Source organism: Poeciliopsis prolifica, unplaced genomic scaffold (assembly GCF_027474105.1).
Source record: "Poeciliopsis prolifica strain line A6 unplaced genomic scaffold, Auburn_PproV2 SCAFFOLD019, whole genome shotgun sequence".
Classification (NCBI taxonomy): Eukaryota; Metazoa; Chordata; class Actinopteri; order Cyprinodontiformes; family Poeciliidae; genus Poeciliopsis; species Poeciliopsis prolifica.
Genome location: NW_026562394.1, coordinates 3,552,007 through 3,572,127, shown reverse-complemented (window position 1 = coordinate 3,572,127; position 20,121 = coordinate 3,552,007). Strand labels below are relative to the sequence as shown.

The following is a 20,121-nucleotide window of genomic DNA, read 5'->3' as shown; positions in this document are numbered from 1 at the left end:
TGACAGTTTTATTTTCAGTATTTATTACCCTGTGAGTATCGTATGTTTCATTCCTCTAAGAGCTCATAGTTTACAATACAGTGCTATTCATTTCTTTAAACCTTAGTGACATATTTATCTTTATGCCTTCATCTCAATTTCCCTTTTCAAGTTTTAATCTCACAAATCTTAATTGGTTCTGTATAAAATACAACATTCCTTATTTAACTTTAAAAAAAAACATCATTTAAAAGATTACAACATACTACTAGATTTGTTCTACCTACACAAAAAATGGATACATCATTTATTGAGTTTTTTTTGTAATTATGATGTTTGACCATGTGTGGATCAGAAAATAATTCATAATCATATTCGATGTTGAGGAGCCAAATCTTGTTTTTAAAAAGTCCAGTTGTTTGTTGGGTTATCACTCCACCGTGAAAAAAAAAAAGAAGACATTTCAATGCATCATAAATGACCTAAAATTAAAATGATATGCATTCTATGATTTAGCTAAAATAATACAATGGATATTTGTTCTCTGACATGTATAAAAATGTAAATTTTTCTGTGTAGTATGCTGTGGCTATGAATTAAGACTTCTTTTTGTTTGTTTTTCAAAACTAAAACCTCAAGTCAAAAAATTTCAATTTTCTCTAACGTTTGGATGCAATCTGTTTCCCTTTTTCCAACAACATGTCACACAGATTAAAAACAAAAAACTTCAATATTAAAGCCTTGAAGACATCCAAAATATAATAACTCCTGGAATCGTAGTTAAGAGAAACAATAGTCTTGTAAACAAAAACTGAAAATAGAAAGAGACTTGAGGTCGTCACTATGGAGAACTAGCTGCCATAGCTGGAGCTCCTCAGTCCACTGATTCAAAAATAAAATAAAAAAATAGGGAGAATAAAAGTGTTTCTTTTTAGCAAGTCCGATCTAATTTTGTTTTTTCACAGCCCTGAGAGTTTGGGATGTTCCTGCTTCAGAAAAAGAAGGAAATGTTCCCTCAGACAGACCTAATAACAGGAAAGGTAATTATGGATGAAGCCATTTGAAGAGCAGAGATCTCAGCGTACCCTGGATTGCTGTGATCAAGAACAGGACATTCTGTGAAGTTCCTTGATAGGACTGCATTTGACACATACACTGTTACATATTTCATAATGGCTCCTGCAAGAGTCAATTTTGAGGTGGGAAGATGTTTTTTGGTAAAAGAAGAAATGCATTGTAACATTTATCCATTGTGACATATTTGGTTCACATGTATCTAAAATAAGTAGAATTAGATAATAAATTTCCAAATATTTAAAACAATTTCTTCTAAAAACAAGGTCAGGTTAAAATGAAGGGAACACTCGCTATTCCCACCGGTTCTAATACTAATCTGAATTGATACGTTCAATTTCTTTAAAAAGAGAATGGATTCTGAAGCATTAATATTCATTGAACTTGTTTCTGTATTCTGTGTAACAGAAAAAATAACACACCATATTTCATATGTTGATTTATTTACCAAACCGCTATGCATTTTCTTCCATGTTACAATTATGTATTATTTTGTGTAAATCTTTCAGATTAAATTTCAGTTAAACGCGTTTAAGCTTGGGATTCCAACATAAAATTGGAAAGAGATCAACGGATTGGAAGGCACGTTGTATTTATAAAGGTGACACACGGCGGCGCTGTACTCCCCTATAACCAGAGGAAACTTTATTTTGAAAAAAATAACCAACAACCGGAACTTGTAGTTCGCTCGGTGCCATGCTGTTTCCTGTCAAAGATCTTAAGTTAGGAGAAACAGAATTACACCATAACATTTTCAAACCCACTTTTACGTATGCTAAGACTTAGAACCACATAAAATAAAACCTTTCTAAGCGTATATTCTTTTGTGTTCTTAGTAAAAAAAATCTTTGTGTTAAGATAAAGTAATATTCGTAACAAACTCACAAACTCACACTTGTTTGTCACATGGTCGCTGATAGATTTGGTACCAGTAATTTAACTCAGAGTGAGTGCTCTGTAGCTTTTGCTCCCTCTGGGATGTGAAGGAACAACCTTAGATTCCCACCATCTCCCCTCGGTTTGACATCTCTGATGGCCGAACCGTGCTGTGGGTTCTGTCGTGAATTCGGCGGCTGACGTTGGACGCCATGAGATAGCATTAACACAAACCATGAGGCCCACCATGGATGCTAGAGTCGGTCAGCAGCTCACAGGGTCAACGTTACTCTCAGTGTTTGACTCACAAACTCCGACTTCAACCGCCGATGCTCTGTTTTGAAGTCGTCGCTGTCCTGCTAGGTTTGTACGTGCGAATAACAATCAGTTTAAATACTTCAGCTTTGAAAGTGGAGTTAATGGAGTGTATTTTGGGAGAAATAGTAACTTTCTTCTATTTGGTGTTCAGCTTTAGTATAGAAAACCAATCTCATTAAAAGAAAAGTCACATTTGATTCTGTTTTTGTTCTTACGTGAAGTAGAAAAAGACAGATATTGGCACATGTTCGCCATTTAAAATTGTTTGAATGCTGGACAGATGGCAGCATTTTGGCGCCTTCTAGTGGCAGCTCTTTTAATAGACAGGTCTGTTCCAACAGAAACTCATGTTTCATATTGAGGTCAAAGGGGGTCACTCTTCTAGCTATAAAACCTAAAACTTCTCTGTCTGGTGCTTTACTCGATTTAAAGGAACGCTTTAAAAAGGTTTTGTCTCATAAGATGTTAAAAAACAAGAAAATGTCAAAAACAAAGACAAATTCCAGGAAAATTAGGCTATGTGGGTTTGCATTTGCAAATGAATTTTTTTATTTTATTTTTTTCATCAACATGCAGGATTTTATTTCCGCCTCCAGAACACAGTGTGGGGTCAGGCTGACTGGTTGCTGAAACTCACTCACACATAATAGCAGCTGCAAGTGTTGGGGACAAAAAAAAAATGTGTAGCTCAGCTGCTGCTCTCTGACCCGATCCAATCCTAAAATGAAGCGCACACATTCCTGCAGACAGCCAAGTATTGAATAACTGCTCACAACTGGAGATCTGTAACAAAATGAGCCCTTTTTCTTTCCCCTAGGTTGCTGAGAGAAGGAGAAATCCACTCGGGTGATCATGGCTCCACACCCAGTGGTCCAGGCCATCATCGATCTCTCTGCAGGAGCAATTGGTAATTAAAAGCCTTATCTGTTGTGCAAACAATTACTCTTGACACGAAGCGTCTCCAGCAGTAGTAGGACTAATATTCACCTTTAACTTTTCCGTGTTTTTCAGATGGTATATTTTATTGGAATTTTATGTCAAAGACTTAACAAAAAGTGGCATAAAATTGTGAATCAGGAACAAAATTTATACATGGTTCAAAACATTTTTTTTTTTTACAAATAAAAAGCTAAAGTTTCAATCTTTTGTTGCAATTACAGCTCCGAGTCTTTCACGGTATGTCTCTCTTTGTACATCATGCTCTTTTGTATTCCTTGTATTTTATGTTGTATTGGCAAACCTTGCAGATATGCTGCCTCCCTTACATGGATTGCAACAAACTGCAAACACATAGGGTATTTTTTGTAATTAAAAAAAAATCCCTGCTGTGTTGTCTGACAAACATCTGGAGTCCTTCACATAAGTTGATTTCAGCTGATGTTAAATTAAACAAGTTACTTTACTAACGAGGACGTTTCTGAAGGCAGTTTGTTCCACTGGATTTTATTTAGGGATATCAATCAACAGGTTTGAATACAAATGCGGTTATTTTGAAAAAAACTATGCATTAATTTTCTTCTACTTCGGCAATACTTTGTATTGGTCTATCACACAAAATCTGTAGAAGTCTATGGTTAATGTCTATAGTTTCTGGCATTTTAGTTTCTGTCAGATTTCTCCAATGTTAGTACTGATTGAGCTGCTAAACCAAATGTTGTTTTTAGTGGAAATAAAACCGGAGCTGAACTGAGTGAAGAGATAATAAGATGGTTATGTGTCTGACACCCCAGATGATCATTCTGATGACGCCTGACTTTTTCCGGCTCGTTTCTCACTGCTAGTTATTCTGCTCAGCCGAGTGCAACAGTCTGCATCGCTCTCAGATCTTTATCTCTCTTTACACAATGTGTAGCTTGCTCTTTTGTGTTTGCCCCTGTGTCGTAGGAGGGGCTGCCTGTGTCTTCAGCGGTCAGCCTCTGGACACAGTGAAGGTAAAGATGCAGACCTTTCCCACTCTGTACCGAGGTTTCATCCACTGCATCGTCTCCACCTACAAACAAGATGGCGTGCGTGGGCTGTACCAGGGCACCATCCCGGCGCTGGTGGCCAACGTTGCAGAGAACTCCGTGCTGTTCATGAGCTACGGCTTCTGCCAGCAGGTCATCCGCTTTGCAGCTGGACTGCACCACAACGCTGTGCTGAGGTTCGCCGCTTCTAACAGTAAAAGAAGCAAACGTACATGTCCAGTTTCTGATTATTCTTCCCTCTTCATCAGCGACTTGGAGAAAGCCTGTGCTGGTTCTGTAGCTTCTAGCTTCTCCTCACTTGTCCTCTGCCCCACTGAGCTGGTGAAGTGTCGTCTACAAGCCATGTATGAGATGGAAATGTCTGGAAGGATTGCTAAAAGCAACAAGTATGTTTTTTATTTGTTTTGTTTTGTTTTTTTGCCAGTATTATTTAAGTTGTCTGTATTTGTGGTCACACACTTACGTTTTAGAAAAAGACACCCAACACAGGGCTGTGTAATGTTATCAATTCTACAATGTTTATTGATATTTTGTCCCTTGTAAAGTATCAGTTTTTTATCCGCAAGTATCGATACATTAAATGCTGGCCTAGTCAAAGTCCAGATTTAAATCCAATTAGGAATTTGCTGCAAGACTTATCCTCAAATTAATTTTCATACATTCCTGTTCCATGCTGTTTATACAAATACAATGCAGCCATGTAATGCCAGGGTGTCCTTAAAAAGTATTTAAAAGTTTGAAAGCATATGTTGATACAAAATTCATGTATCTGAAATTAAGGCCTTAAAATGACTTAAATTCATGTAAAGGTGAAGTAAATTGGACTTTGGTACATCAATCGCAGGTCTTACATTTTTCTTTCTTCCAATAAAGAAATTCATTTTTGTAATGGAAAATTTACAAGTCAGATTTTCGGCACCGTATTGTCAATAGGAATGCAGCCAGTGTGTCCTTTGGTGAAGAGTAACGTCTTCAGATCTTTATTTTCTAACAGCAGGATTTGCAGATCGTTTGGCTTCACATGCACACAAGCGGCCACACGCACGGCACGACTGTGTGGTCATTGATTGTTGAACGCATCTGTAGATCGACTACAATGTGTGTGAACTTGAGTTCAGCTAATGTCAGAGGGAAAATGTGTCTGGTGTGTCTGAAGCTCGGTGTGGTCGGTGGTGAAGTCCATTATGAGGAACGAGGGTCCGCAGGGCTTCTTCCAGGGACTGACCACCACTATAGCCAGAGAGGTTCCCGGGTACTTCTGCTTCTTTGGCACCTATGAACTCTGCAGGACTGGATTCGCAGACTACATGAACTGTGAAAAAGATGACATAGGTACCGGGAGCCGAACAATAAACTCTGTTTCTGTCCAATTCCGATGCAGTAACTTTGTGTTTGCTGTATGTGCTGAAGGTGTGGCTCCGATCGTATTAAGCGGCGGCCTCGGAGGCGCGTCCCTCTGGTTGGTGGTCTACCCCATGGACTGTGTCAAATCTCGGATTCAGGTCATGTCCATGACGGGGAAGCAGGCGGGGTTTTTCAAAACCTTCATGACCATCGCTCGCTCCGAAGGTAGACACCGGCAAGAAAGGGAGGAACTGCAGACGTGTGGCGTTCTGCTTTCTGATCCGTTTCCAATCTTCTTTGGTGTGTTTAGGAGTGAGGGCGCTGTACTCCGGCCTCGTCCCCACCATCGTGCGCTGCTTCCCCGCTAACGGAGCGCTGTTCCTGGGTTACGAGGTCAGCAGGAAGCTGATGATGAAGCAGTTCGACGACTGAGCTGCTCAGTTGTCACAACTTAAAACTGCCACACTCCCTCAGTTGCACTACCCATAAACCAGCCGTGATACAGTATTTACATTTATCCTTATCTGGATGGTCAGTGTTTTAAAATTTTACAACTTGGTTTCTGAAGTGTTGTACTGAACTTCAGAGGAAAAGGCGTGCAGTGAAGTACTGAAGCTGTGAACACTCCAGCTGGAAGTTTCTCTCCTACCTCAACAACATGGTGTCCGCACAACTTTCTGCCAGAAGACACATGAGTGAGAAGAAGGCTCCGTTAGACGTTTACTTTAATGAATTAACTCTTGTTTTCAAGCTAACATTGAGGTGTTGTGAAAAAATGGGTTATAAAGTGTCATATTAATTAATATAGGTTGCCTAACATGTAGTAAGATGACTGTTTTTATTTAAATAAGGTTCCTTTTCTGCAGAAAGCTGGGATTTGATTTCCGTTTTTTCCGTATCTCCATGCAGAACAGAATATGAGTGCAGATTAATATTTCTGTTATAGTTTTTAGCCTTGAAATGTTTTTTCTTTCCACATCCAGGCCTTGTTACAAATCCCTTCTTTCTTTTTCCTTTCTTTCATTACTTTTTCTTATTTCCTTCCTTCCAGCCTATTGTTCTTGGCTCCCATATCTGCCAAATGAAGAGATATCTGCCATAAACCCAAAGTGAACGTTAATACTGTTTTATGTTTTGATTTTAACAGTAAGCACAGGTTAACTGTTCAGAGTCAGGCGTGGATTGTTTTTTTTTTCTACAAGAGAAATATGCAGGAACCTTGTTTGAAGAACCTTTTCCTGATATTAAGGAACTTTAATGTTTTCATGCCTTTTTCTGTACATTTTAAAAACAGAAAAAAAAATCTTATGTTCATCTGAACTTTTCAAGTGTTTTTAAACTTCATGAGTTTTTTTTTTTAAAACGATTACTTTGAAATACTTTTTTTATGCCGGTTTTGTTCTTTTATTTCACTCCTGCTGTTCTCTCCATGCTGGTTTTTGTTATATAGAAGAAACTCATTAACATATCAGTTGCCTTGTTACTTGCTCTATGAGCCTAATTCCATGTTCTGTGTTTTTATTTGTTGAATAACCTACAATTTAATGAAAACATGGTTTTGCATTAAATAATACATGAATGATAATAAAAAAAGATCTTGGGGGTTTTCATGTATTTTATTTTAAGGAAATCACTTTAACAATTAAACACTATAAAACAGGTTACAGTTTTTTGATCAAATTAAATGATAAAAACATAGCTGCATTTTTAAAGCTGCATAAGGACAGACTATGACATACTTTCTCTCACTTAAGTGCAATAAAGTTTTCGGCTAAAAAAAACATCGCAGGTTTTTTTTTTCTCAAAAAGGATTATCATGCTTCTCTGAGCAGACTTTAACTTTTGTCATTGAATTTACTCAACAGCTGCTTAAAAGCAGCTTCTTTGCAGTGCAGGAAAAAAAATCAAGATTCATAAGGTCCAGTGTTTCATATCCTCAGTTTGAATGTCATCCTAATTCAATAATGGCATAAAATGTAATTACAAACCTGTACGTGTGTATAAAATGAGCCTCTTGTAAGCAAAAATGATACAGTCTGTCAGTACATAAAGAATATTGAATGTAAGTGCAAGGTTGTACTGAAGTAAGAAGCACAAAATAGGACAAAAACATCCCAACTTTTAGTTTTCCGACACTTTCTGTCGCCTCCTGCAGTTGTTATTGTTAAAGGATGCAGCAGGGGGCGCCAGTGAGAAACTCGCAGCAGCTGGGAAAGAGAAAAATAAATGGGAGCGTTAAGATTACTGTTTAATGACTACTTAAAAACAGCAGTATCAATGTACAACTAAATTCTAGCAGTTTTGCTAAATATGTTGGCATTTAAAAAAATAATTATTCATTTTCAAAAGTTACCTCATTTTGACCACAAACTATAACAAATCATTGATTTGCAATCAGCTGTTCATAAAGTATTAACATTTGTTATTAAATTTTAAACAAAGAAACTTGGATTCATTGCACCCAGAATGAAACAACAGGTGTTAATTTGTTTGGATCAGACTCGGGACACGCTCATGTTGCGTTTAAATGCGGCTCGGAAAAACACGTTAACAACGGCTTAAACTGTTACAATGTCTGAAAAATGTGCGGAGGATAGAACGAAACAAGTACAGCACAAGGAGTCTCTATTAAATCTAGAGAGGAATAATAGAAATTTGGCCACTCCAAGGTGAAAATGTTTTTTATTTTTTATTTTTAAATGCCCTTGATGCACGCCCAAGCCGCCAGGGCTGGTGTCATTTGTATTGATTGTCTTGCAGTTGCAGATTAATAAAAACTTCAAATTACATAAATTAATGAATAAAACCAATAATAAATGTTTGAACATGTAGCTGTCATAATGCGGTGATTTTGAAAGTGGACCAAAATGCTGAGATACTGAGTAATTGATGATAATTTTAATGAAAAGGATGATGGTTAACAAAGCTCCTGAATGCTGGATAAATTCAAAACTGGGAACCAGAGACACGAGGAGAATACGAGAAAATGACGAGAGGAACAGGCAAGGAGTGACTGAGGATGAGGTGCTTAAATCCTGTGGAGGGTGAATACCAAATAAAAGACCCAGACTGATGAGATAATAAGTTATATGGGTAGTGAGGAGGGAGAGTACTCTGGAGTCTAGGAAATAAATCTAACAAATGTAAAACTAGAATAACTAAGAATAACTTGATACTAGAAATAACTGAACTGAACTGAAGTAAAAGAGAAACAAGACTGATCTAAACAAAGAAAAGGCACAGAAGAATAAAACTCCAAAACAACTAAACAATCGCCTAACAATTGCTTTATGTGCGGTATTAATTTATACTTAACGCTTTAAATTGAATTACTGAAATCTCAATGGGTACCTGCTGGTTTTAAATCTTCAGATCATCCCGTCCTCCTTCTTGATACAGGTGCCGCACAGACAGCCGCAGAGCCCGTTGATCATCTGAGTGGCACAGAGGATAATCTGCAGGCCGCTGGTCACCAGCAGAGTGCTGAACAGTCCAATGTTGAACTGGATGATGTTGTTGGGCTCAGTACAAGTCCACCACATCGAGCTGTCGGTCAGGTAACTGGTGTCACTGTGAAAAGTAAGAAGCTGTTATGCACCAGACGGCACACAAGCATTAGCACCTGAGAGTTCTGGGTCTTACCTATTTTGGAAAGGCCTCTTCCAAACCAGTAATACTTTACACAAAGGTCCATTCTGCAGGCCGAGCACGGCCACAACGAAGCTGTACAGGGCACCGAGCACGCCCACCGCAGCGAAAGCGATAGATAGGAACATCTGCAGAGATTAGAGGAGAGGGTCAGGATCGTGCTTATCGCAGTTTAATACTGGATTTTATTCAGAGTTAGGGAGAAGCTCCCCAGTTGTCTATTTACATCAACAACATCAACGTGTGTTTGGTTTTCACGCAAAAGCATAAACTCAAATCTAAACAAATTCTGACTGTTTGACTTTGTCTTGTCCGCATGGGAACATTGATCACAGTCCTCAGTCTAAAATCAACTTCTTGCAAGGAATCTTTAGGGAGTTTGATGCCTCAACATGTTTCGTCTATTTAAAATAAATCCTTCCTAAAACCAAGATGGTGTACTCAAATAATGATAAAAACCAGAACAAATTCTAGCTTTACAAAATATACTGCTAAAATTTCTCTGATATCACAAGCTCCAGGTTTATGTTATTGAAACTTCGCTTTATGGACCGACATAAAGGATCGGTCATTGAAGTGGAAGGAAAATGATCCACAGAAAATGCAATTGATTACAGTAAATGCTCAGTTGAATCAAAATAAAGGGATCTGGAAACAAATGTATCCTTAAAGTAAATTGTTCAGAAATACAGTAGCTACTGTACATTTAAGTTGGAATTATTATTTAACTAAATTTGACTCCGTATGTGTCATATATTTGGGGAATATCTGTTTTAGGTGACTCGTGTAATGATTATTTAACTTTGTAATGCAATTTTGACATTTTTATATCTAGTAGGCACTTTATTCAGGAGTTCACATCGTTAATCTGTCACTATTTTCACTGTTTCCTGTTTGACTCACCCCACAGCGATTTCCACAGCAGCCCTGCTTTCCAGTCAGGTGAATGTGAAGTGCAGGGATCAGAACCTGTATGGAAGGTTATTTAAATACATATTCAGACTCAGCTTTTATCATGAGGTCGGATTCAGAAGGCATAAATTATTTACTGAAAATATAGGAAAGACAACATTTCCTCAGGAGACAATGAATATTTAGCAGTGAGATTCATGTGGTATTTGTTATTCACCTTAAAATGAATAAGAAAACATTATACAGGATAGATACACTCACCAGTATCCCTCCTCCGATGAGTCCTCCCATGTACTTCACCTCCTCTGTGATGTGTCCATTTTCAGCATACTGGACGCTTCCATCAGGAAAGAACAGCACGATGTTACAGATGATGGAAATGAGCACCAGCGGGTACAGAGTCACCGCGATGCAGAGGGAACACTTTCCAGTACACATGTCGGCTGATTTCTGGAAAGAAAAAAAAACTTCCTTTGGCTTAAATTTCAGCTCAGGCGACTGCTGTTCTCTGACCCTGGGAGGACAGGATGGTTGCAGGCCGGTTTGGAACGGGATGTCTTTTGAAAACGGCTCGACTGTGGGAGGTTTCAGTTTGATAAGATAAGAAAGGCAAACAGAGTCAGGGATAGGCTGCAGAAGTGAATGCGACTCACTCTCTGCTGTCATGGAGATGGGCAGAGTGCTGTTTTGTTAGATTAGTCAAACTAATGTGAACATTAAGCTTTTTATGGCTGAGGATATCAATCCATTTAGGTCATCTCACCCAGACGTGCTGTTGTTCTGTCCCTATGGTTGCACAAAGTCTTACTTACTTTCATGCTGAATAAAAGATATAAGAAAGTTTGTGTTTGCATTTTGCTGTAGTAGGTGATTCTGATTGATTGTGTTTTTTGTGTGTGTGACACCCACAACATTCCTTAAAGGTCCTTTGGCTCATAATGTTTACTCTGTCACAGTAGGAGCTTTGAGCAGTTGACCTTTGTACACGCAGCTGCAGGAGCAAGAGACAAACAGAAAATGTCTGGTTTTGGTGAAAACCAGGAAAAAGTCCAGACTATCAATGACCAAATACTTTTTGGACGCGATGCGCATCTCTCGTTGTTTCTCTGGTGTTGATCAAATGATTAAAGGTTATTGTCTCTAATCAGTAACAACAGGAAAGTGAGTAATCTGAGAAGAAGTTTGGTCTCTGAGTGACATTCGGGCGAGGCAGTGTTACTCATTGTGATAAGATTTACAACCATGAAAAACTGGAACCCCCTTTCCATACGAGTGCCTTAAGACAAGCCTACTATTATTTTCAGCTTCATCTAACGCTGTGAAAGACTCGTGGATATTCACAACTTTTTTGGGTTTCAAATATGATTAGCAGATACCAAACAAAAATTCTCTGTTATGGAGAACCATATCTTAACTTCCTTTTAGTAACTTTTATCTGATGTCTCTGGCCACAGACATCACTGCACAGACTGCAGGTATTTGTTTCACCAAAGACTTTATTATAAAAAATAACATGAGGAACAACAGTGCACACAAACATTTTATTTCATTATTCAATTTATGTGCATGGCATTTAAAACACTTATCTCCTCAGATTAATACGCTGCAACAGAATCAAGCATTTGTAATATATTGTGGAAATAGCAAGCTAATACAGCTGAAGAGTACATCAATGTTAAAGTTAGCATTTTCTTTAAAAAGCAACCAGGAGCTTATTTCCAGATGTTGCACGGCGACAGCTTTTTGAACTCGTCATGCCTACGAACTCAGGGTTCCTGCAGAGAAGAAGAAATGAAACAATGAAAACATGTCTGAATGAGGAAGTGGAAATTAGGACGTTTTGAAGTGACACAGCCTTTTCTGACCTGCTTGTCGTTGCAGGTTCCACAGATGCAGCCGATAAGGCCGTTGATCACCTGGCTGGCACAGAGGAGAGCCTGCAGAACGCTGGCCACCATCAGGGTGATGAACAGACCCATGTTGAACTTGATCACGTTCTTTGGCTCTTCACACTGGCCCCACAAAATAGAGTTTTCCAAATATTCCAAGCTCCTGGATAAGACAAAAAGGTCATAAATGACCAAATCTCAACAAGAACAGCCACAGATGCATTTCAACTTATTACTTGTCTTTAAACGGTTGTCCCCATTGGTTAGATGAGGTTCTGCACAGAGGCCCGTTGGAGAGGCCGAGCAATGCCACTACGAAGCTGTACACGGCACCAGCTGCACCCACTGCGGCAAATATGATGGAAAAGAACATCTGCCAAAATTAAAGGAGAAGCAAAGGTCAGTTTAAAATGTAGGATGATTTTAAAGTAGTTAATCATCACTATTTTAAAATCATAGTAAGTGAAAATATTCACCGACTCCCTCTCTTCATCACAGATTTTTAATATATATTCATATATTTTCATCAAATTTTACTATACAGCAAATATATGCACACAATGAAGCTATTTGTAAATATTTGATCGTTTTTTGCTGATGGTAATGGCCACAGTGCATAAGCATCACAGCTACAAAAGTGAGGAAATGTATGCTTTGTGCTTTGGTAAACTGCGGTTTTGTTATCTGCATCAAAAGTACCTTGTTGTTGTGCAACGGTGATGCAGCACGACGCAGCATATTTCTTCAGCTCATGAACAAGTGAACTAGTCTGAATTTAGCCTGTTTTGTTGCAGATCTTCTTTAACTTGGTTACAACTTGTATTTGCTGCTCCGTTTCACCTGAAATTAGGTCAGAATAACTCACCCCAAAGCGATTTGCACAGCAGCCTTGTTCTCCAGTCAAGTGGATGTACAGCGCTGGGATCAGTGCCTGTGTTAGGACACATTGGGTGGATCGGCGGATCGCATTCAGTTTGCATGATAAGAGTCAGGTGAAGGTTTTCAGCAGCACAAACTTTCTGGTTTGGTTTTAAGACATTTGATAATGACTCAGGCGACAACAAAAGCATTTATCAAATCCATTAAAGGTGTGCAAAATGTTTTAATTTATCCACCAAAAAAAATTCTATTAAATAATAATTTCACAAAGACTAGGACACCTTTCCATTTGGAGTCTCATTTATCAACCAACTACTTACCAGGACGCCACCACCGATGAATCCTCCCATGTACTTCACTTCCTCAGTAATGTGTCCTTCTTTGGCATATTTGGTGCTCCAGTCGGGAAAGAAGAGCAAAATGTTGCAGAGGATGGACAGAAGAACCAGGGGGTAGAGAGAGATCGCAATGAAAAGGGAGCACTTTCCAGTACACATGTTGTCTGCCTGAAAACACGCCGACTGCAACAAACTCTCCAGTCATGTACGTTATAGCCAAGACAGTTCCTGTTTTCAGGACAGTCCCACTTTGAACATGACCAAAATGCTTCATGCGCTCGCCCTTGTGTCTGTGCGACTGTGACGAAGAGGTCGAATAATTTATTTTTTAATAATTGCATCATTTTAAATGACAGTTTGCCTATTCTGCAGTGGTTTTGAAATACGTGTTGGAAATAAGCGTTTAAGGGCCGAGGGTTGAGCCTTGTGGTGTGCCATGATGGGAATACGTTTTATTTTACAAGAATGTGAGCAGAAAAGAAACAAAGAAAGACTCATTTAATTTTAACACAACATGGCAGTTAAATTGTTTTCTACAGTGTCTAAATGCAACTGAGCAATCCTTGTCTCAGCAATGACTGCGACATCACTAATATGTTAACTAGAAGTTAACATATTGAACTAACAGTTAACATGTTAACTCTGACTAAACTGACTAACTTGAATAATAAAAGGCCAGTGAAAGGAGGCATGAAGTCAAATCTTGTTTGCTTGTTTTTAAGAACATTTTGATTTTTCAGGAATATGGTTGCCTGGTTGTGAAAAGTAAACTGGTCATAAAAAAAAATAATTTGTGTTAACCAAAAATTTTTAGGGTTAGGATTATATTTTTTGACATATATTTCTATCATAACAGTTATCATTTGCACATTTTCTTTTGTGAATCTTTTATTTCATGTGAAACTCATTTTGAAATCTGACAGTGTAAAATGAAGCAGACTGTTTTTCTGTACTGTTCTATATTGACCTTAATCTGAATTTTACATTTATATTAGAAGGAAGATTTTAATCCAGGTCAAACCGTTATTCAAACTGAGCACACAGTGAAGCAGGAAACACATGAGTGTGGTAGAAGAACATTAGTTACAGATTTATAATTCATAAATTATTAACACAAAGGTAATAATCTAGTTTGAATACAAGCATTGAACAGTTACAATGGACCCATCCCATTGGATCCAATGCATTAAAACCACACAGGGTATTTATTTATTTATTTTTAAAGAGTGAGAATAAAAAGGATGGACATTTTTCTTCTGATTTAAGCCTCACAGCTCAGTCACGGCGCCCCCTGTAAATATCTGGGAAGCGTTGGACCACTCCCACTCCCCCCTGTGTCAGCGGGTCATTCCCGTCCACGGCTGGTCCACGATGGACACGTCTCCCTTGAAAAGCCTCCTTGTGGGCCGTTTAATGCCAGAGAAATGCTACGAGGAGTTTTTCGTCCGCTTGCATTTGAACGGTGAGGATCGTTTGAGGTGAAATGTCAACGCAGAGCGGGGGGGAAGGTTTCCAGAGGAGAGGAGAACATGCAGCTCTTGCAAACATGTCACTATTTCAATCAGCCGTGCATGTGGGACCAGCATTTAAACTTTACTTACTGTGTGGGTCAATCATTTTTGATCTGATCTGCTGTTTCTTACAAATGATGATTTTCCAGGTCCCTGTCTAAAGTTTGTGTTGAACAAAACTGTCGGATTTTGGATCATACTGGACACATTTTTGGGTAAGACTGTTTTATATAAGAAAATAGCAAAAATGGATTATTAATTTTAAAAAAAACGTGCAGTGGCTTGAACCCCTAAACGTTTACACATTTCTCATATTAAAGGCACAAGCTTCAATTAATTTTATAGCCATTTAATGTAACCGATCAAGTAAAGCTTCATTTGGAACATTTTTATAAATATCTAAAAAGTGCAGCTTGCATGTGTATCTCCTCCTCTTTTCTCATGTCCCTAAATAGTTCAGAGTTCATTCAATTAAAAATAATGAAGGCCTCCAGAAGTTTGTTAGCGTAAATTAAATTATATCAACATATTTCAAAATCCAGTAGCAAAACTTAACTAGTGACAAAACATTTGATGTTTTCCATCCAATCTCACTAAATGGGAGTGATTTGTTTTCCAAAGCACTTTGGAGTTGTCTTTATTTCCAATGAGCCAAATCTAAATTTGCTCTTGGCCTTTTTGTTACTTTGTGATAGAAAGCAATGATCTAATTAGAACGAGAGGCTGTGAACTCAGATAAACAACAGTGACAGGCTGTGTCTCAATCTTGAAGACATTAGACGTCATCATCACGCTGCCTGTATGCAGCAGCTGGGGGTTTCAGCCCTTTACAATGCAATCGTGTTGTTCGATGAATTCAGCTGCTTACAAGATAACTACACATGTTTAGTAAGTAAAGCATAGAGGCCATTGTGAATAGCTCCTGCGCACTTTTTCACATTTCCATTCTCATTTTCTGTTTCCACATCTATCATCTGTCGTGAGCAGCACAGTCCCCTCAGCTGCTGAAGCTGCTGTGGAGAGGAAGTGCAGAAGGCCTGAGTCTGACTGCCTTCCTGCTGCAGCTCTATGCTTTATCATGTCCGGTTGTCTACGCTGCAGCCAGCAACTTCCCATTCTTGTAAGTAATCAATAACCACTAAATAAGCAAGTCAAGGATTAGTAATCCGTTATTGGTTTCTGACTTTGTTTGTATTTTCTGCGGGAGACTCTGTTGACTCGCTCTGTAATATTTTCTTTCAGACGTCAGGGTCTCTTCATCATAACAAAATTCCCTAAATAACTCAACATTTCTGGACAGGATCTAGATTGGTGCGGCTCACAGATGAGTGTGCTGGATTTAATTTGAGGCTTTCAAAAAGAAATATTTAGAGAACAAAAATGTGAGATTGCAGAGAGGAATAATGATTGTTCTATTTTAAAATGACTTGTTTCATTCATTTATTTAAAAAAAAGCTTTTCAAATTATTAGTAAGACTGAAGTGGAAGAAACGTAGCTGAATTTGAGTCAGTCTTTATGATAGATGTATTTCTGTTTATTCATTAGATTTGTTTGTAGTATGGAAGTTAAAATGGCCTGCGTTGTGAATTGATTGTGTAAAAATGAAAAAAAGGGAAGAAAATAAAATGATACAGAATTGAGCTTCATCTGTCTGTGGCTGGGCTCTGTCTCAGAAATACGGTGAAGACCCTCCGTCCTGGTTCACAGCCACAAAGAGCCGATTCATCAAAAGGCCTGATGCCTTCAGGGACCTGCTTATTGAAGGTTTCATGGACATTTAACACTTAGGAGGATCTGAGGCAAAGGGACTCGATATTCTGATCCTCAGAAACACTTGGGAGTTGATGGATGGATAGACTCATTTCCCTGCTATTGATTTCTTGAATTGCTTTTAGGGATCTAACAAAGCATTTATACTTGTACTTATACATAAATATCTGTAAATAAGACAGATTTCTTTCAAAACAGAAACATAACAAGAATTTCCCAAAGTAATGGGAAGGGTTTTATTCGAAATTACCAACATGTATGACTTTGAATATCATTTGAGCTGAATTATTAATTGTTAGTTTCGTGGCATTTTAAACTACAGAGATTCAGCTTTCAATTTCCTCCACTTTTTTGTAATTCATAGTTGTTTGGAAATTTAATATATTAACTTGTTTTCCACATATTTTCTTAATTTTCTTAGATTAATTGTGTATCATTAAACAGGGTTGCACAATGAATTTCTGATTTGAGTGACTGAGTGAGTTTCCTCCATAGTTTTTGTTGTTGTTTTACATTTATTGTATTTATTTTCTTGAGGATTCTTCTGTTTTATAATAAAGTCGTTCTTGTAAAATATAAAGAAGTCTTGCAGAACTTTCTGAAAACATCTACCGCCTTCTTTCTTCAAACCATAAATGTAATTATTTTGGTTCTCTAATGTGGGAACTAATGATCATTATTATAAGATTTAATGTCTTTTTTTTTAGCTTTGTAGTTTTTGCCATTTTATGTCATGTTTTTAATGTAAAATATGCAATTGCTTCTGAACCATTCAGGAGGTTTTTATATTTCTTTTTACCGGCTTTTTGATTAAACAGTTTTGAGGACTGATTTCATTTAGTCTGTTTCTGTTTTACTTTGCAGATCAATTTACATTAAGCTGCGCTCATGGACCATCGCATCATTTATCTTGCCATTCATGTTGCAGCACTGAGATGGTTAATTTGTAAATATTTGCTTTATGAATACAACCGTCAACGGGAGTGCAGCTGCTTGCAGGGTTTCCTGGGTGGTCGTCCATTTTCTGAATATTTCGCTTATCAGGTCCGCACTCCCCATTCTGACTGCATTCAAATTCAAAGACTCCGTTTCTATTAGTGTCCAAATACCGCGGCGTAAGTAGCTCTTCCTGTTTAATGTCTGGCAGAGTATGTTTACCAGTATGTCTGCGCTTTGTGTCTGAACTTCTGCACAGTGCCTGGGCTGAGAGGCTCTTCACTTTGGCTCAGACAGCAACCATCATCTTCCTGATCCTGCATTATCGCGGTGAAACCCTCAAAGGTCAGATTTGAATCAGTATTCATCCTAAACATAGAAAATGAATGGAAGCAGGAGGACATGCTGGTTATTATTTTATCTTCAGTTCATAGTTATATTTATATATTTAAGATTCTAAAATCTTAAATTCTTAGGGTGGAAGTCCAAACTGGATAATTGTTCACAGAGCTGATTTCTTTTACATTCCTGCAGGCTGTAATGCAGCGCCACCTTATGGTGTCTTCTTAAATTAACAAACTTTTTAACAATGTTTGTAACTATCAGTTCAAAAAGGTCTTGCTTTCTCTCTCGTCAAGTGTACAATTTAAATCTTAGAAATGTGTGTGTATGTGTGTGTCAGGAATGCTACTGCTCTTGGGTTTTGGTGGCGTAATCCTCCTCCTGGTTTCGTCTGCGGCGGCGGCCATCATCAGAGTGGTATACACCTCCAGTCTGGCAGCTTTCATCCTGAGCAAGGTAGCAATCTATCACTCTCCTCTTTCTGCAGATGCATGGACTCTTTTATGCAGACAGATGTGTGTCCTTATTGTTTTTCCAGGTTGTGCAAACTGTAACAAACTACCAGAATGGCCACACAGGGCAGCTGTCCAGCCTGTCAGCGTTACTGTCCTGTACCGGGGCTCTTGGTGCTGCTGTTGTTTCTGTGCAGGTGAGCAATTAGAAACAGTTGGATGCTGCAGTTTTTCTCTGTCTTATTTGGGATTTGTAACTCTGGCTTTTTGAAACATTTTCTTACAGGACAGCGGAGGACCTTTCACTACTTTGTCTCACATACTGTCCACATGTCTCAGCTTTGTCCTACTGGCTCAGATCGTCTGCTACAAGAGGAGCACTGGCTCTGCTGCCAAGAAGACGGATTAGCTTCAGAAAAAATCATTCATTCATCAATATCTCTGTCATGATTTTAATAATATATAGTTGTGTAACACTGTGTGAAGGATTCAGTTTTTAATAGCTTGTGTCTATAGGTCAGCTGCAACTGTTAGCAGAATAAAACGTCATGTGGCGCCCTCTAGTGGCTGTGCGAAAAACAACATTCTCAGATTTCAGTCCTAACGAGGATCTGTGAATGCTTTATTTTTATTAAATCCAGCCAGTTCTCATTTATCCTCAGAATATCCTCCATTTGTGCGTTTGGTTTTTGCAGGCATCTGCATAAAAACGAAATGTGATATTTTACATTGTATCGGGCGAATCGTAATTCAAATTAAGATGAAGAAGTATGAGACAAATAAAGGGAGCAGAGGATTCCTGGCAGACAACAGAATGTTTTTAGTCTTGATACCGTAGATGGCACAGTTCCCAAATCATGTCTGACTGTGAAGACTTAACACATGATTCCTGACTCTGGGATCCTGGTTTCTATGAATTTAAAGAACAGCAGCTGTTGGCTCATTGTTGCAACTAACATCTTAACACAACGAAAGCAACCGATGTGATGCATGTCCTGTTAACGCCTCGGTCTGGTTTGCAGTCATCTCTGCTGCCACTTAGACTTTAACCTTCCACTCAACTTTCCAATATTATGCTTGGATACAGCACTGTGTGAAAAGACAGTTTTATTAGCAATTAGCTTTTTTAAGACTTTCTTTCAGGACATTTTTAATTCTAAGTGTTTATGACCTTTCACCAGATGAACCTCTATGGGGAACCCAAGGTTAGATGCTGTTTTCTGCAGCTGCTCAGGACCGAGACTGTCCTTCCTTATCGTTGGTATAAAACTGTTATTTTGTCTGCCTGTTGTCAGAATCCACCCAGAACCAACTCAGAGACTCACTTAGACCTTTAATCTGACCTGTTTTTGATCTTGTGTCTTTGGTATTGAATAAACCTGATTGAGTGATTGTCACCTAACAGTGCTTGGCAATTAATTTTTTCCACAATTGTTTGCTGGTCAACAATTTTTCCCATGACAAAATAGGCCATGACATAACATTTCTGTGTCAAAAATCCATGGAATGATGTAGTGAAACTCTGAATGCGCTACACCACGATCCACAAGTATTATATTTCTCAGGGTAACATAATACTTGGAGAAGTCCAGTGTATATTTTGGTGTTTATAAGCTCATGATCTCAGTCATTTTCCTTCAGTTTCTAAATGAGCAATTTCCTCAGTCCGGTTTGGTCTCGTGCAGCGAAGCCGCAGCACACATGCTTATGCTGCACACATGCTTATGCTGCACACTCTTCCTCTTTAATGCAAGAGCGTAAAGTTTCTGAACACTTTCTGTTCTCCAACAGGTCCTGCAGGATTCTTTTGATTTCATTTGGTCCTGTGTCGAGTCAAACCTCAAGTTTGGGTATTTTCAACAAAATCTGATTGCTCATTATTTGT

At 38.4% G+C, this 20,121-nt stretch overlaps 4 protein-coding genes across 7 annotated transcripts; 2 read left to right on the top strand and 2 right to left on the bottom strand.

The window, feature by feature from the left end:
• Window positions 1-2,047: 2,047 nt before the first annotated feature.
• Window positions 2,048-7,153, top strand: slc25a15b (solute carrier family 25 member 15b). Of its 3 annotated transcripts, XM_055043884.1 has the most exons (7): window positions 2,048-2,292; window positions 3,065-3,154; window positions 4,132-4,390; window positions 4,463-4,600; window positions 5,371-5,546; window positions 5,625-5,783; window positions 5,869-7,153. In XM_055043884.1, exons 2-7 carry the CDS (start codon window positions 3,100-3,102, stop codon window positions 5,988-5,990), a joined length of 909 nt encoding a protein of 302 aa, XP_054899859.1. In that variant the 5' UTR covers window positions 2,048-2,292; window positions 3,065-3,099; the 3' UTR covers window positions 5,991-7,153. The 3 variants fall into 3 exon arrangements, with proteins under 3 accessions (XP_054899859.1, XP_054899857.1, XP_054899858.1); XM_055043882.1 differs by having other exon boundaries at window positions 4,132-4,600; XM_055043883.1 differs by having other exon boundaries at window positions 2,048-2,296; window positions 4,132-4,600.
• A 2-nt stretch (window positions 7,154-7,155) lies between these two features.
• Window positions 7,156-10,676, bottom strand: tm4sf21a (transmembrane 4 L six family member 21a). The gene is made up of 5 exons (XM_055043885.1): window positions 10,380-10,676; window positions 10,110-10,175; window positions 9,201-9,334; window positions 8,910-9,128; window positions 7,156-7,765 (listed from the first exon to the last, which is right to left on the bottom strand). Exons 1-4 carry the CDS (start codon window positions 10,554-10,556, stop codon window positions 8,927-8,929), a joined length of 579 nt encoding a protein of 192 aa, XP_054899860.1. The 5' UTR covers window positions 10,557-10,676; the 3' UTR covers window positions 7,156-7,765; window positions 8,910-8,926.
• Window positions 10,677-11,640: 964 nt separating this feature from the next.
• On the bottom strand, window positions 11,641-13,867 carry LOC129368603 (transmembrane 4 L6 family member 4-like). The gene is made up of 5 exons (XM_055043648.1): window positions 13,207-13,867; window positions 12,873-12,938; window positions 12,244-12,380; window positions 11,984-12,170; window positions 11,641-11,893 (listed from the first exon to the last, which is right to left on the bottom strand). The coding sequence occupies exons 1-5, from the start codon at window positions 13,381-13,383 to the stop codon at window positions 11,885-11,887; spliced, it is 576 nt and encodes a 191-aa protein (XP_054899623.1). The 5' UTR covers window positions 13,384-13,867; the 3' UTR covers window positions 11,641-11,884.
• Window positions 13,868-14,443: 576 nt separating this feature from the next.
• LOC129368601 (mannose-P-dolichol utilization defect 1 protein-like) lies at window positions 14,444-19,638 on the top strand. Of its 2 annotated transcripts, XM_055043646.1 has the most exons (7): window positions 14,444-14,686; window positions 14,885-14,950; window positions 15,723-15,855; window positions 17,702-17,787; window positions 18,125-18,240; window positions 18,323-18,433; window positions 18,523-19,638. In XM_055043646.1, exons 1-7 carry the CDS (start codon window positions 14,596-14,598, stop codon window positions 18,643-18,645), a joined length of 726 nt encoding a protein of 241 aa, XP_054899621.1. In that variant the 5' UTR covers window positions 14,444-14,595; the 3' UTR covers window positions 18,646-19,638. The 2 variants fall into 2 exon arrangements, with proteins under 2 accessions (XP_054899621.1, XP_054899622.1); XM_055043647.1 differs by lacking the exon at window positions 14,885-14,950.
• The last annotated feature ends 483 nt before the right edge of the window (window positions 19,639-20,121 follow it).

Bases quoted from the DNA above. Each gene is read 5' to 3' on its own strand.
- slc25a15b (XM_055043882.1), top strand. From the start codon at position 3,100: ATGGCTCCACACCCAGTGGTCCAGGCCATCATCGATCTCTCTGCAGGA. The intron at 3,155-4,131 runs GTAATTAAAAGC...CCTGTGTCGTAG, and splicing joins TCTCTCTGCAGGAGCAATTG to GAGGGGCTGCCTGTGTCTTC. The intron at 4,601-5,370 runs GTATGTTTTTTA...GTGTGTCTGAAG, and splicing joins AGGATTGCTAAAAGCAACAA to CTCGGTGTGGTCGGTGGTGA.
- tm4sf21a (XM_055043885.1), bottom strand. From the start codon at position 10,556: ATGTGTACTGGAAAGTGTTCCCTCTGCATCGCGGTGACTCTGTACCCG. The intron at 10,176-10,379 runs GTGAGTGTATCT...CCTTCCATACAG, and splicing joins TCATCGGAGGAGGGATACTG to GTTCTGATCCCTGCACTTCA. The intron at 9,129-9,200 runs GTAAGACCCAGA...TACTTTTCACAG, and splicing joins AAGAGGCCTTTCCAAAATAG to TGACACCAGTTACCTGACCG.
- LOC129368603 (XM_055043648.1), bottom strand. From the start codon at position 13,383: ATGTGTACTGGAAAGTGCTCCCTTTTCATTGCGATCTCTCTCTACCCC. The intron at 12,939-13,206 runs GTAAGTAGTTGG...GTCCTAACACAG, and splicing joins TCATCGGTGGTGGCGTCCTG to GCACTGATCCCAGCGCTGTA. The intron at 12,381-12,872 runs GTGAGTTATTCT...TAATTTTGGCAG, and splicing joins GCTGTGCAAATCGCTTTGGG to ATGTTCTTTTCCATCATATT.
- LOC129368601 (XM_055043646.1), top strand. From the start codon at position 14,596: ATGGACACGTCTCCCTTGAAAAGCCTCCTTGTGGGCCGTTTAATGCCA. The intron at 15,856-17,701 runs GTAAGTAATCAA...ACTTCTGCACAG, and splicing joins GCCAGCAACTTCCCATTCTT to TGCCTGGGCTGAGAGGCTCT. The intron at 18,434-18,522 runs GTGAGCAATTAG...ATTTTCTTACAG, and splicing joins CTGCTGTTGTTTCTGTGCAG to GACAGCGGAGGACCTTTCAC.